The sequence below is a fragment of the Daphnia magna genome, linkage group LG10, assembly GCF_020631705.1.
Source record: "Daphnia magna isolate NIES linkage group LG10, ASM2063170v1.1, whole genome shotgun sequence".
Classification (NCBI taxonomy): domain Eukaryota; kingdom Metazoa; phylum Arthropoda; class Branchiopoda; order Diplostraca; family Daphniidae; genus Daphnia; species Daphnia magna.
The window spans coordinates 5,754,076-5,770,349 of record NC_059191.1 but is presented as its reverse complement, the minus strand read 5'-3'; the positions used below and the strand labels follow the sequence as shown (position 1 = coordinate 5,770,349).

General features: G+C 43.4%; 1 protein-coding gene and 2 pseudogenes across 1 annotated transcript; all 3 read right to left on the bottom strand.

Annotated features, from left to right (window-relative positions):
- Positions 1-1,416: 1,416 nt before the first annotated feature.
- Positions 1,417-3,481, bottom strand: LOC123476918. Its single transcript, XM_045179917.1, has 3 exons — positions 3,249-3,481; positions 2,207-3,016; positions 1,417-1,981 (listed from the first exon to the last, which is right to left on the bottom strand). Exons 1-3 carry the CDS (start codon positions 3,479-3,481, stop codon positions 1,417-1,419), a joined length of 1,608 nt encoding a protein of 535 aa, XP_045035852.1.
- Positions 3,482-6,087: 2,606 nt separating this feature from the next.
- Positions 6,088-7,679, bottom strand: LOC123477124 (annotated as a pseudogene).
- Positions 7,680-7,791: 112 nt separating this feature from the next.
- LOC116936285 lies at positions 7,792-8,795 on the bottom strand (annotated as a pseudogene).
- Between the last annotated feature and the right edge of the window lie 7,479 nt (positions 8,796-16,274).

Here is a 16,274-nt window from a genome sequence, read left to right as displayed (position 1 = left end):
ATTATAGTATAAAATAACATAATATAGGATAGTATAGCAAACATTGTACAATAAATAATATAGTACAGTATAATAATATAACTTAATTATCATAGACCTACAATACTTAACTAAACAATACTTTTAAAAATGTCGTAATACTAATAAAGTAAATACTAGAATCACTTTATCGACTTAATAACCAATTGAATATACTGAATACTAAATATATAATATTAAATATATATCCAACAACTAGATTTGAACCTAGATCCTTTATTTTAACAATCCAGTGCTATACCACTGAGCTAGCAGAGTAATAACTCCATATTAATATTTTGCAATATCTATACGTATTTAATCTATATTACCAATTAATGACGGCAACATTGCATTCCAACAGTTGGCAACATTGGAATTTAAGCAGAACATTTATTCAGTTTACAAGTAGATACAGATCAGTTCAGTATACTTGGTTCTCTGAATTCAGTAAAAGTATAGTAACAATAAAGTATATTTGGTCGGGTAAAATAGACTTTATCCGAGAATGCTAACAGAAGACTGAAGATGCAAGCTAATTCTAGTTCTATTTATTAGTTTTTGAGGAAGCATTTTTTCCTTGGTTGGCGTGGGGGTCGCGGTAGCGTCCTTTCCAACGGTCAACTTGACCTTCTTCTTTGTTCGAAAACAAGGTGACTTTTTCCGCAACGGTCAACTGCCCGCATTGCTTGGGGCGCCAGAGGGCTGACTTTTTAGAAAGTCGAAGGCCATCGTTTCTCTGTTGTCAGAGATCTCGATTCTTTCCATCACCCCCTCCTCAATTGTTGCGCCCCGCAACAATCACTCCCAGGTCCCAACTTCTGAACGCGAATAGCAAGGGAATGCGACGGAAGAGCAAGATAGAACAGGAGGAGGCACTATAAGAAGGAAAAATGTAAAGTAACAGCGAAGTAACTGCGGCAATTTTATGGATACGGAAGTAGAGAGAGCGAACGTGCACATAGAAAAGACATTGTGGCAAAATTATGTGAAAAATGAACAGCGCAAACAATGGCAGCACGATAAAAAAGAAAAAACGGAAAAGAACAGAGCGATGATTACTGCTGGAAGAGTGAGAGTGAAAAGAATTACGATAAGAATTAATAAGGCACACTGTGACTAAATTATACGTAAAATAAGTGGAGGGAAAGGAACAGCAATGGGGAAAAAAAGGAAACAACACTATGGCGACTACTAAAGGAAATGATAGTATAAGAGGACGACGTTAAGAACTGAGAAAAAGGGAACACTCTGGCAAAATTATAAGGTAAAAGGAAATGTGCTAGCGATGAAAAACGACACTATGGCAATTTTATTCGACTCTTCGTGGCTGTGATCGTGTTCTCCGTGGAAAGAAGGCTTCGCCTGCGTCGTGTGTGGCGGTCGTGGTTGGCGCGGTCACGTACGGCGTGGCGGAACTGCAGCCGATGCGGATGCGGTGGATTGGGATGGGTTGGTCACTGTGGTTGGTTGTACGTCGATGGATATGGGTAGATCTGCAACGGTGATGGTCAATGGAGGCTTTTTGAAACAAGTCATTTGGAGGATTTTGGAAAGGAGGGGGAAAGCCTTGAGTAGTAGCGAACCGATTCCGCAAAATCTCACGGCCAATACTGAAAACGCACCAAATCCCGAGACTGCTCCGAAATTCTTTACCCATCCACCGATCTTAGCGACGAAATCAATGTTCGGTGCGTCGCCGTGCTGAAGGAGTACGTTTGATGTCAATAATTGGCGTGAGTTATCTTCTGCGTAATGCTCATGAATAGAAGCCAAGATGTCGGCCATCACCGACGCGTGACTCAACGGCCCGTTTTGCATCGCGGGATTTGTTTGCAAAATTTTTTTTAGAGAATTATCAGCTTCATACGTCGCCAATCCGACCAGGCGTCTACCGTTTGTTGTAACTGTTGTGATTACCGGAACCCACCCACCATCCGCGTAGATATGAGTTTTCCCATTTTTTTTTTTTGGGTGGGGGGGGGGGGGGGGGGGTTCGGGTGGCATTATTATTTCAGGGGGGGGGGGGGGTTTTCCCCCGCACTGTTCTTTTTTTTTTTTTTTTTTTTTTTTGTTGTTGTTGTTTTTTTTTTTTTTTTAGTAGGGGAATTGTGTTAGGGGGGTTTTTTGTGGGGGGGGGGAGGGGGGAAGCAACATTTTATATATGTATACTTTAGATGGGATGTGTAAGTTGGCGTAGTAAGATTCAGGCCAATAACATGGGTGGTATGGAACAAGTTGCCATCCGTTATGGGCTATTGTGAAGTTCATAAAACGGGGCTGATTTCCACATTTCGTCCGCTCGGCCCCGAAGGATACATTAAAAGGTGCGCAACGTGCTACCTCAACCTGCGCTCCATACACCGTTAATCTTGAACAACTAGGCAGTTGAAGTTGGGTAGCCGCGTACCACCCGTCGTTCTTAGCACTCAAGAGGATACTATTGCGTGTTGCTTTTCGGTTCTCGCATTGGAGGCGTCTAATTTCATTCGCCAGTCGATTTACTTGGTCTAGTGCCAGATCCCTGGTAAATTGATGATGAGCCGCCTGCTTGATCTCTGCTGCTAATGACGCAGGAATCTTACGCTCTGTGGTATTCTGGGAATCGATGCTGTCGTAAGACCCGTTTGTGTGCACTTCGACTAACAACGGAGTGGCTAGTGGTTCTGCAGCGTTCGTAAAACCCGAGGCATATGAGGTATACAGTTCCGGCGTTGGTATGGTAATGACAATCAGGATTTTTTCCATTCCATTAATGCTGAACAAGGCGGATTTGCCACACCATTCTAATTCCTTCGTAACATTAACGAGGTAGTCTGTTTGGCTGATCCGGTCCTGTAAGCGCCGCATTTTTGGATCGTGAGTCTTGTACAACAGGCCGTCGTTTACCGATTCGCCTGCAAGTTTGAGATCACAGGATTTTTTTTCTTTGTACGCGTCTTCCCAAATAAGCGTTTGAAGGTTTCTGGTTACGGAACCGTTATAGGGGAATTCGATTGTACCGACGGGGGAGTTGATAGTGCAATTGTCGCACTCACTTTCCAGTGCGACCTCCACGATTTTACAATGAAATGTGACGGCCCAACGTTTGGTCATCCAAACCGGCTGTAACGAGGGCATCACGTCATAGGTGTACTTGTGACTGCCTTTCGCGTACATTGTCTCGTTTTTGCATTTCCTTTCGATCCCGCATTTCTTCACAGTCGGAAGTGGATACTGGAACGGCCCATTTACTTTCAGTAGTGTAATGCCAACCGAAGAAGTCGGTAAAGATAGATCGAGTAACCGCCCACATGCGACAAACGTGTCCTGGGAATCGTTTAACTTCTGGTAAATGGGAGTACAGGGTGTACGTAACATTTTTTGGGGGGGCAGGATCTTCCGATCCAAGGAAGCAGTCTTCATCGTCGAAGGCGATGAACCCATCCTTTCGCTCGTTACTACAGTCACATACAGTGGTCATGATGGCCCCTGTCGTGTGTAGGCTGGCGAGGAGAACTAACACGAAAAAACTAGAAAAGAAGACAAATTGAGTCTGATATACCGAACTAACATGTTGAATGGGCAAACAACAACAACAAAAAAATTTACGGAACAAGACGAGTATACAACGGTAGAGGAAGATGGGAGTGGGGCTGGGTGTTTATTGCTAATCTAATAGGAAGTCTCGGAACCTGTCCGGAGGACGAGTAGCTCTTTTTGGGCGTGCAATTGTGTTACCTCCTTCCAGGGGTGCTGAAGGTACTCTAAGGGGGTTAGCGGAGGGGGGAGATTTGACCAGTCCTCTCGACTTGGCTCATGACCCAGATTTGGTTCGATCTGGTGTCCGTTGGTTTTTTCTGTAGCCGTCTGGTTCTAGTGGTTGAGAGGGTCGAAATCAATTAAGTGGGCGTCTCTGTCGTCATTCGGCTTGATAGCGTCCAAATCGATCAGCTCCCTGTCACCTTCGTGATCAGGGGTATTGACTTCATCTCCTGCGTCTCCGTCGGCAAGATCCCCTTCGTTGTCGGAGTCCTCTTCTCTTAGCCTGGTGGCTCTTAGTTTAGACTCTCGTAAATCGTCGAAATCGACGCATTCCTCATCTCTCCAAATCATGCACTCTGTCAACGCTTTCAGGCGGTTGACGTGCGTAAGCTGGGTACCATTTCCATTGTACGCACGGAATTCTACCGTATGGTTAGGGAAAACTTTTGAAACTCGAAAGGGGCCTTGATATCGAGGGTTTAATTTCTTGCTCGTTCCTAATTGAGTGACCCTTACGTCCAGGAGGACGCGATCACCTACTTCAAAGTTCTCTTCCTTTGCCCTCTTATCATACTGGATCTTCTGCTGCCTTCTAGCTTCCAATAGGTTTTCTCTGACTAGCGCAAAACCTTCTCTTAAACGTTGCATCGTTTGGCTTTTGTAATCACGAGGTGTGATTAACTCTGGTTCCGGTCTTAAAAACCTGTCGACAACCATGTTTGGGTCCCTAGCTGTAATTAAAAAATACGGACTCTCCATCGTGGAAGAGTGTACTGAGTTTCTATATGCCGAGGCCATTGGGCCGAGGACTTCTTCCCATTGCTCGAAGCCGTTAGCAATATATTTTCGCACCATGTCCACCACTGTTTTTTTAAAGCGTTCTGTCATCCCATTCGATTGAGGATGAAACGCCATCGTTGTCTTATGTTTAGTTCTGAGTTCTTGACATAAACTGTTGAATAATTGAGATGTGAAATTCGTCCCCCTATCTGTTATGATAATTTTGGGGGGCCCATGATATTGTCGCGGGTGAAAAAGGGGAAATGTTTATCTCTTCACAGAGATGATTCACTCGCTCATTGAACTACGCTGCGACCGTGGGAATGAATCATTGCAGATAATCAGCGCTAGAAGTAGATACGGAGACATGCGCTCCGGAAGGGGCGTAATATAGCAGTATAAATGCAAGTGTAAAAACCGGTAAAAGACGAGTTCTCTGGTTTCCCTAGAGGTCTTCAGACGCTTCTCCAACTTTTGGTAATGGTTATCTCTTTTTTTTCGAGTTAAACCATTGTTTAGAATTAAGTCTTCACTTTTTGTATTCATTTGTTCTTGTTCAAATACAACTCGTGTGACAATATAAAACGATTTTGTCAATCAGCGCCAGGCAGGTCGTTTCTGCCGTTTGATCGGGCAAGGCTACGACCTCGGTCCATTCAGAGAAAGCATCAGTCATGACGAGTACATATTTATTTCCTTTAGAGGATTCGGGTTTAATAGGCCCTAGAAAATCCATGCCGATAACTTCGAATGGAGCCGTCGCGATCTCTAACGGGTGTAAGAACGCTCTCGTTACTACCCGTCTTTGCAACGCACAAATTTCGCACGACTTACAATAATCCTTAATATCACGCAACATGTGGGGCCAATAGTATTTATCCCGTATCCGGAGACACGTGCGTAAAAAGGCGAGGTGCCCTGCTAATAGCGATGCGTGATATTCTTTAATAATACTTTTCCTCAATGAATACGGCACGACCGTTTGCTCTTGAATGAATTGCCTCCTTTTTTTCGATGGTGGGAGAAAATCCCTCCTCAAAACCCCTTGTTTAATGTGGAACAGCTCAATCTCCCTTATCCAGTCTGGGTTTTCTAATTCGTCCTGTTCGGACAATGTACCTTCGTTGAGATAAATGATTTTTGAACAAGTTTCATCTTTTCGTTGCTCTTCGATAATATTGTCAGTGAAATCCGTTCGTTCCTCGGCAGTTACGACACGAATACGAGAGAGGAAGTTGCATTTGTGTGCTCCTTTCCTGGTTTGTGAGTAAATTTATACTTGACTGCCGACAATTCAATCGCCCATCTACCTAGTCTGCTTTTCTCATCCTTGTGGGTTTCCAACCAATGGAGTGGTCTATAATCGCTAATGATTTCAAATTTGTCGTCCTGTAAATAGTGGCGGTATCTTTTTATTCCATAAAAGATGCCTAAAGCTTCGCGCTCCATAGCTGAGTAGTTCCGTTCCACCGCATTCAAGTGTCTACTCGAATACGCAATCACGACTTCCTTCCCATCCTGAATTTGACTGAGCACCGCGCCGATTCAATAGTTACTAGCGTCGGTGAAAATAAGGAACTCTTTATCGAAATCAGGGAAGGCGACGACAGGTTGCGTCATGAGACATTCGTGCAACGTTTCGAAAGCCTTTTGTTCGGCCTCTCCCCATGTGAAGGTGGCGTCCCCAGCATCTTGTTCTCTTACAACGATTCCACTGGCTGAAATCAAATGCCCTAGATATTGCACTGATTCACACATGAATTTGCATTTTTAGAGGCCGAGTTTTAAATCGGCTTCTTCTAAAAGGTTGAAGGTGCGTCCTAAATTTACTAAATGTTCTTCTTTCGATTTTGAGAAGACTATAATGTCATCGAGATAAACTAAACCCATTTTCCCGATGACGGAACGTGAAACATAATACATTAACCGTTGAAATGTGCCACTCGCATTAACCCGAACGACAACCTATTCCATTCGTACAGATTGTTATCCACTATGAACGCTGTCTTTTCTTTGAAGCTGTCGTCCATTTCTATATACCAATAGCCTGAAGCTAAATCTAAGGTAGTGAAATACTTTTGCCCGTGGAGTAAGTCTAGAACATCGTCTATTCTAGGCAAGGGGAAGGAATCTTTTTTTGTTATACCATTGAGTTTTCTATAATCCATACAGAGTCGGATTCCTACGTTTATCTTTTTTACTAATACTACGGGGAGATACGGACGGCCTTATTATCTTGTTAACTAATAATTCCTGAAAAATACTGTCAAGCTCTGGTTTTACTTTTAGGTGTATCCGATAGGGGCGTAATCTAATGGGTCCTTGTCCTTCCGTATTTATGTGATGCTTTACTAGCCCCGTTTTCCTTAATTCTCCTGTAGTGGATGCAAATATTGATTTTCTATGGATTAAAAAATTTGTAATGCTGGTTCTATCTACTCCTGACATATCACGTGACAAATTGTTGGCAAAATCTACAACACTGGACGACAGCTCGCGCTCAGCACATGAATTGATATTATCTTTTTCTATCCGGCAGAATCCTAACATTCCGATTATTTCATACCTTGGCAGGGAGATTGGTTTATTTGTTTCATTAACTAACGCTATTGTAAAAACGGCTTCCTCACTACTCTTATTGATGAAAGGATCAACTCGTACTCCGCTGTTCAGTCCCGGTCCTCTGTGAAAAAAAACGCAAGATTGGGAGGTAGCTTAGTCCCATTCCCTTCCGATTCAACGACTGTGGCCCTAAAGGGCTTGATCGTGATCTTCTCTCTTGCTACGATGGTGGGCGAGGAGTCCGGTTTCAAGGTTTGTTTGACTCGGTAAATTCTCCTTTCGCTACCATCAATGATGAACTTGTGCTCGTACAATGCATCTAAACCTAAGATGCACTCCTCGCTGATGCTATCAACGACGATAACATCCTGCAGCAGATTATCGACTAAAACTTGAACTTGTAGGGTCACTAGCCCTCTTGTAACTAGTCTGGTGTTCTCTACACCGTATAAATCGACCGGAACGTCAGCAGTAAACTTCATTACACCTTCCTTCAATCTGTTAAAAACTTCTGTCTTAATTAAACTTCTACCCGCCCCACTATCTAAAAGACCCTTGAATTTCTCATTTCCAACTTAGATGAGAAGCCGCGGTATTTTATTTTTTCTGGTTTCTATTACTTGATTAATAATCTGCGGGGTTTAGGACAAGGCCCACCGTTTTGCCCCACGTTACAATTGGTGGCTTCTAGTTTTCCCGATTCCAGGGGTTGAGCTGATCCGGATTCTGAGCTGGCGGCGCATATCGGGCGTCGGAACGAAGTGGTGCTGATGGGCAATCACGCTCAATGTGCCCACCTTGATGGCATTTGAAGCAGGTTGTTTCGTTCGGTCCCCACCCACACTTGTCAGTGTTGTGAGTTGTTGGGTTCCTGCCGTTATTTGCGCAATAAGCACAATAACGCTCTCCTCTGTGAGGAGGTCCATTAACCGGGTTATTGTGATTATCCTTGTAAGATGGTGGTGGATTACGATGTATTGGCGGGTGATGCGGATACTGACTACTATTGTATGTAACCAGGCCACTGTGATTTTGTTGATACTGTCTCATTGGTTGAGCCTGGGGGATCGCTTGGCTCATACCGGTGACCTGAAGCTGCAGATTTCTCATCATTTTCTCTGCGTCTCTGGACTGTTTCATCATATCGCTATAACTCTTATTACTAGCTTTCAAAAGGTTTTTTAATTCCTCTATTTCCCGTTTGCTTTCCGGTAATTGGGCGTTATGGTCCGTGGCAACGGCATTGATTGACTCGTGACTCTTATCTGCAAGTTGGGTGGCTCTCATTTTCTGCAAAAGCTGCTCTATTACTGATTTTAGTTCTGAGATCTGGTTTTTTGTTTCCCTCAATTCCTGGGCATTAGCATTTGCCGAAACGGCGTTGACAAATTCGACGCTCCGTTTCTCTAGTTTCGCTTCATTTAAGATAGCTGCACATTTTTCTGTTGCTTTTACCAGGTCATTTAAGTTCCTATGTCTTTAAAACTCATTCTTTCGCGTAGGTTGGGTTTTAACCCTCCCAGAAAGCCATCCATTAACATAGTCTCTCTTAATTTGAGGACATCTGCATCAATTGTCTTTCCTACTTCCGTTGGGTAGGCAAACGAGTAAAGCTTCTGTAACCGGCAAGCATAGTCCCTGATAGATTCCCCAGAATTACGGATGCAATTTTTAAACTCTGTAAAGTACATTTTTCTGTTATCCCCTCCGTGGAAGCGTTCATGGAGATTCTGTTTAACCTTAACGAATGATTTTGCTTCCCTTGGATATTTTAGCTGGAAGGTTGTAATACAGTCCCCTGCAAACACAAAAAGCTTTGAGCTTAAAAGTTTTATTTTTCTCCCTTCTTCAAAATCAGCGGGGTCGACTACCCTTTCAAAATGTTGTATCCAGTCCTCAAATTTGGTTGACCCCATTCCATTGAAAGCGGGCACCTGAGCTTATAACGCTATCGTTTGTTGTTGCTGGTTCTGCAATAACTTTTATAAATAATAGTAATAGTAATAATAGTAATAGTAATAATAATAATAGCTCTGGTTCGTAGCAGTGGAGCAGTTGACCTCTTTTTCGACTATATCTACCACGCGAAACTCGCTCGCGCCACAAGCTGTTTTTGTCAACGCCAAGGCGGCTTTCGCTCCGGCATCTTCTCTTGACGCCCCTGTCTCCCGCAGACATTTGTACAAAGTCTCATATGGGTTTGGATGCGCCATCGTCGGTCTAGATGGGTTCGTGTCGACCGTTTGCTGAGAAGGGGTCGATTTGAAATTTACGCTTTTGTACGGAGTGAACTTTGTTTCTATTTGTTTTGACGAGGACGGCTGGGGTTTTTCGAAGGGGGGAAGGGTCATTTAAGTTTTTACTTGTCGAGTGCACGGGTGAGGCGTCTGCATTTCCACCAATCGGGTTGAAGGGGAGATCGTCTGTGTTCCTACTTTATTAGTAGGAGCTAGTTTCTCTGTCGTTTGTTGTGATTGGTCTGTATAAAAATTCTGATATCTGCTAATAGGCGTCGAAGAATATTTGAGGGGTGGAAGTGACAGGTCGTCGGCCGGCGTTTCTACTTTCTTTTTCCATCTTAAATCCGCCTCGACACGTTCTCTGGTGCGTTCAAGGTCTTGCTCGACTACTAAATCGTTATGAGACTTCACGCTGCTGAAATCGTCGTTCTCATCTGCTGACTTGGGATCGCTTTCGAGTTTGAGATAGATGTCGTTAATCAGAGTGGACTCGACAGGTTTAATCGTTTCTGGCACAAGTGGAAGGAAAGCTTTGATTCGATTACGTTCACTGACTCGGGTCGGCGGCTGGCCCTTTACTCGGATGTTGCGATTTTTCCGCACCATTAGACCCGGACCAGACTGCTCAAGTGCCTCTTCGGTGCGCAGTTCGACGTCTTCCACGTCAGCGTTTAATTCGGGATAAAGGCGAGAATGGGTGAAAGGTGTCCTAGGTAGGGATTTGCTGACGGCGTGGGCCCAATCGTCTTGACGCTGGCTGGACGTTTCCCCGATCAAGTTTCGAATTAGATTGGACGTGCCATGTAAACCTTTTCCTTTACTTAAAAATGCTGCACGGTCTTCTTCGAACGAGGGATTTCCGGGCAGAGGTTTAGGCTCGACAAGGTAGTCGTTGTCGTCTTCGTAATAGGCGTCGACTGAGTAACAGTCATCGTCAACGGCGGGCTGGCGTCGTTCCGCTGATTTCGGAGAAAAAGTGGTCAAAATAGACTTCCCGAGTGTGTTGAAAAAGCTAGGCTTGCCTAATTTTGCTTTAGGGGCTACTGGCGTTGCGTGGGCCATTCGTTGGCGAGTGGTTTTCTGCGGTCGGGGCGGTGCACGCATTCGATCCAGATGGTGCAAATTGTATCACCCCAAAAAATATCGTAAAGGCAAAAAATGACCTTCATACTGAAACAAGGCTGTAAAACTGTGGGGGTGACGATAAGATAAGAAGGTAATGAAACTGTGCACTAACAATTGGCGGGGCCGGCTGATTTGGGGAAAAAATTTAATTGGGCTTTCCAAGTGAGTTTCAAAAAAAGAAGCCGGCTTGTCTGATTTCGGTTTAAAGTTACTGACGCTGCATTGGCATTTGTTGCCGAGGGGTTTTCTGAGGTCGTAAATCGCATCATCGTAAAAAGAGAACGGTGGTGATGCTTGCAGAGAAGGAGAGAAAAAAAATATGGATGGAGGGAAAAATCAGTTAGCGTAAGGCGGAATCAAACTCGACCTAACAATTGGCAGAGCCAGCTGTTTTCGGAGAACAAATTAAAATAGACCTACTCGGTGAGTTGAAAAAAAAGAATTCCCGGCTTGTCGGATTTCGCCTTAGAATTACTGGCTTTGCATTGGTGATTCATTGACGAGGGGTTTTCGGTGGTCGTAAAGCGCATCACCGAAAAAAAGAAAATGGCGGCGATGCTTTGCAGAGAGAGAAAAATATGGATGGAGAAAAAAAAACAGTTAACGTAAGGAGGAAATCAAACTCGACCTAACAATTGGCAGAGCCAGCTGTTTTGAGAGAGCAAATTAAAATAGACCTTCTCGGTGAGTTGAAAAAAAAATTCCCGGCTTGTCTGATTTCGCCTTAGAATTACTGGCTTTGCATTGGTCATTTGTTGACGAGGGGTTTTCGGTGGTCGTAAAGCACATCACCGAAAAAAAAAGAAAATGGTGGCGATGCTTTGCAGAGAAAGAAAAAAATGGATGGAGAAAAAAAATCTGTTAACGTAAGGAGGAAATCAAATTCGACCTAACAATTGGCAGAGCCAGCTGTTTTGGGAGAACAAATTAAATTGACCTTCTCGGTGAGTTGAAAAAAAAGAATTCCCGGCTTGTCTGATTTGGCCTTAGAATTACTGGCTTTGCATTGGTCATTCGTTGACGAGGGGTTTTCGGTGGTCGTAAAGCGCATCACCGAAAAAAGAAAATGGCGGTGATGCTTTGCAGAGAAAGAAAAAAATGGATGGAGAAAAAAAATGGCAGAGTTGGCTGAAGACCAACAAAACTGCTATACAAGTTATACAAAAAATGGCAGAGTTGGCTGAAGACCAACAGAACTGCTATACAAGTTATACAAAAAATGGCAGAGTTGGCTGAAGACCAACAGAACTGCTATACAACGTGTGTGTGTGGCGCATACCCCTTTTCACGATTGGAGGGTGGTTAAAGTTGCTTTCTTGCCGGCATAGCCATTAAGAAAGTGTTTGATTTACTGCCGCGTATGTCACTGAAGACCAGCAATATACTAAGAATCACTCCCTAACCCGACTGAAAAGATCCACGCCGTGTACATACGATCGCTAAATCTTTCGACAGCCGCTTCGGAATGACGTTAAACGTATAATGTAAAACTCATCCGGAAATGACCACACGGGGGTCCTGGAGCCAAAATAATTCATGCAACAATTGAAGGATAAGACACACGAGTACGATAGATCGCTGCCACCAATGTAATAGTTTACACGCGCGTGGAACGTGTAAACTATCACAAGATTTTAAAGTAAAAAAGAATCGTTGTTTGACTTAACCGCATGTGGTATTTGTAGGCACAGTAGGGCTGGAACAGGCCAGGACAGACAGGAACAACTAGCGAGAATGCTAACAGAAGACTGAAGGGGAAAGCTAATTCTAGTTCTATTTAAAAGTTCTTGAGGAAGCAGTTTTTCCTTGGTTGGCGTGGGGGTCGCGGTAGCGTCCTTTCCAACGGTCAACTTGACCTTCTTCTTTGTTCGAAAACAAGGTGGCTTTTTCCGCAACGGTCAATTCCCCGCATTGCATGGGGCGCCAGAGAGGTGACTTTTTAGAAATTCGAAGGCCATCGTTTCTCTGTTGTCAGAGATCTCGATTCTTTACATTAAAGATCGTTTTCGTTTCGTTCTCGTTAATTTCTAGTTTGAGATTTGAAAAATTAAATTCAAACCTTGTTTTACAATTTACATCTATATTTTCTGAATTGTCTTGGTTATCCGTATTATAATACTTTTGCTATCAGTTAAGCGTGTTTAACAAAAGGATACCTGATATTTAGATTGCCATTAATATAATATGATAACCTAACGAAAACATTTCGAAATTGGATATAATGAGGTGATAAACATAAAACCTTGTTCTTCGAAAAACAGTTTACCGAAAATTGTGATCTAGCTTTGCTAGACCACAGAAACTAGAAATTTTTGACTACAGATATCCCAAACAGCACACTGACGTCTTTTAAAGGATATTTATTCATCCTAACGGCACTACTAGGATTTCTTTATTCTGTCATGAAATCCTACAATGACGACTTAAAGACGATTTTAGCAGGTGTTGATGACCGGCAAAAACTTCTCTAATACACGTATTTTTATGGTCACCAAAGCTCTCATTTTGGCGTTCACTGGGACGACTTTTTGCTCTTTAAAAAAATTAAAAAAGGAGTTTTCTATCATCGGATTTGACACGGGTAACCCGCATGACAGTCGAGTAGTCTACCATACACGCAACTTTCATTTATATCTAATTATTTTTAGGCTGACACATTACACAGACACAGTGAAGTTTTGGCTTCCATCATTAAGAAATGAATTTTTGAATAAAATTTAGCATTTAATAAATCTACACCTTGCGCTCTTTGACCAAAACACCAGAAGAAAAACATAACACTTATGAGTTTCGATCATTGGACTCCCGCATCGTAGAGTGAGCTTCTTCTTGTTAACCAATCGCTACGTATTGCAAAAGAAATTCTGGATTATTATTTGATGTGGTGTACGTAATTATTACAAAACTGAACCCCAACGCTACACTGTTATTTGTGGAAACGTGGCTTTTAAAGAAATGGATCAAAATAAGGCGTCTTCAGAGAGACGTGATTTATTTTTTAAAAGGACCGTGGCTTAAGCGCGTCCTTATAACGTCCTTTGGCGGTCCAGTACTGCACGTCCTAGTAAGACAGATTTAGGATGAGTTCCTGCATTAAATTATCATGTGGGCTAGCATACCATCATTCTTCAATTTTGGTCATTTGCTACACGCATGACTTTGATTTGGCTGGGCTCACTTGACTAATTAAAAAGTTTGGTCCTCAGTAAATCTTTATTACAAGAGAGAAAGGCTTTCGCAGCTAGATGTTGTCTGTCCAAACGATCTTTCCGGTCTGCACAGTGCCAACCGCTAATCGAAAAGATTCTTTCCGAAGCTGCCGAAGAAGCTGGTATGGCTGCCATGGTTAGAGCTATACTAACAAGATCATTGTGTGAGTCACCCATTTCTTGATCACCCATCATAAGTAAATAAGAACAACACAGTGGGTTCTGTCTGTGTTGTGCTTTAAGTGTGTTGAACACACTGTATGACTTTAACACGATTCTCACTGTAGCTCTTTATGACTCACTATAACACGTTTTAAAGATTTGAAATGAAGAAAGCAAACGATGTCAAAGGCTTAAAGCTATTGTCATTTCCAAGTGGCTGGACTAATTCCGTAAATTGTGTAGGAAAATTATAAAACGAACACGAAATTTAGAACAATAAAAACGAATTTTTCGTTTCGTTTTCATTTTTTTTACTTTAAAAATCGTTTCGTTTTTGTTTTGTTGCAAAAAAAGCGTTCGTTAACGAAAAATTTCGTTTTTCGTTTCGTTCACGCGGCAACACTAGATGTCTGCCACTCAGATAGAAGGTACAGTGCCAGCAATCTCATACAAGCCGGAAGATTATGCCAGCAATCTCGTACCAGCCGGGGGAGTGTTCTGCCGACAGATACCACCTCGTACCACCATCTCGTACTGGTACGAGATGGTTGAAAATGTTGGTACGAGATATTTTTGGTACGAGATGTCTAGATACCGAGTGTTGCTTGTTGCTTCGTTAAGGCTGCAACCGAATGTAAGTTCCTGATCTGCTGATGTTAAAACCATCGGCCTTTAACTGCTCAACCAAGTCATTCAAAGTTACTTTCAGTAGATAACGATGGTTCATCATATTGATGTGAATCTGGGACAAATTCCAATTCAAAATTGGTGTCCGGTTGTGATGCTTTGACAGGTTTTTTGTTAATGCTTCAATAAATTTATTCTTCCATTCAGCTTTTTTAGCAGCAGCGGCAGGGTTGTAATATTGGTATCGACTTCGATGCCAATAGTGATTTTGATTTTGATGAACTGCGTTTTGCTTCCGCAGTTCATCCTAGATTTAAATTTAGGGGGTGTCAGATGGTTTTTCTTCAGAAGAAGAAATTGATGGCGTAAAAACAGTAATGATGGCTGAACTAAAAAAATTGAAGTTATGGTCCAAGCTGATGTAGAGGACGAAGTTAGCCCTATAGATCATCTATTATATACCACAGGTAATTGTTAAATTTCTGGGAAAAAGTGTAGACTATATTTTTGGTAGACTCCCCTACCTCAAGGCTAACAAGAAAAATTTCTGCAATAGCATACACAGTCACCTTCTATTGCTTGTTAGGGTCATTATCGGGTCGGGTATAGTTTGGATATAGTCGGGTAGCATAAGGTAGGTAGAAATGCTAAATTCTTTTCATTTGTGTGCTTGAAATCTGCTAGTAAGTTGTTAGTACGTCATAGGATTGCTTTCCGTTGGCAACACGGGAGAACCGCGTTCTAAGCACGATTGAGTTGTTAGTATTCAAAGCAAATTTCGCTCACGAATAAACTGAATTCAATATTTAATGATATTGTCACGTGGTCAATGACCACGTTTTGTGATCCGGTTAGTATTCAATACTACCGGACGTGTGACGTCAGAGTTTCCCCCGTATATAGTCCCCCCGTAGTCGTGTATCGGGTCTCAGTCTTAGTCTTGTTAACCATGAATACAACGCATTGCTACATGGTGGAGATGCAGAACCTCTGGTGAGTCTCTTTTGTGGGTATGTTTCTGTTCGATTCTGTGCTGCGGAGGCGGTGGCTGTCAGGGACCCCTTAGAGTCGACGACCCAACTGGTCTTAGCACCTTAAATTGCTGGGGTACGGGGTCACGGCTCCGACCGTAGGACAATCGGGGGAAGCATAACGAAGGAGAGACGCCGGGGGGGAAACGGTGAAAAGGGTTAAGGCGGTGCAAACGGGTACATTGAGGGAACGTGGATAGTGGAAACCGTGAGCCGAAGTGGTCGGCAAGAATCGGGGCAGTGAACCGTGAGCCGAAGAGTTCGGCAAGAAGCGGAGAAGTGACCGTGAGCCGAAGTGTTCGGCAAGAATCGGGGCAGTGAACCGTGAGCCGAAGTGTTCGGCAAGAATCGGGGCAGTGAACCGTGAGCCGAAGTGTTCGGCAAGAATCGGGGCAGTGAACCGTGAGCCGAAGTGTTCGGCAAGAATCGGGCGGTGAACCGTGAGCCGAAGTTTTCGGCAAGAAGCGGAGAAGTGAACCGTGAGTCGAAGAATTCGGCAAGAAACAATCGGTGTGAGGATTGCGGGAAGTAGATGATAGGAGAGGAGGACGTAAGAAGCGAGGAGAGAATCCGAGACGCTCGGGGACGGTTCGTGGCACGGGGTCGGGGGCGGGCGAGGACGCGCAGTCGACCATTGGGGGAAAGCGGAACGGAAGAGCGAGGAGAAATAGAGGACAGGGCTAACGAACCCCAACAGGAGCAGCAACCGGCATCCGTTCGGCAGGAGTATCATCTCACATTCAGTGAGGAGGAAACTGAGTGGTGGGAGGACGCTG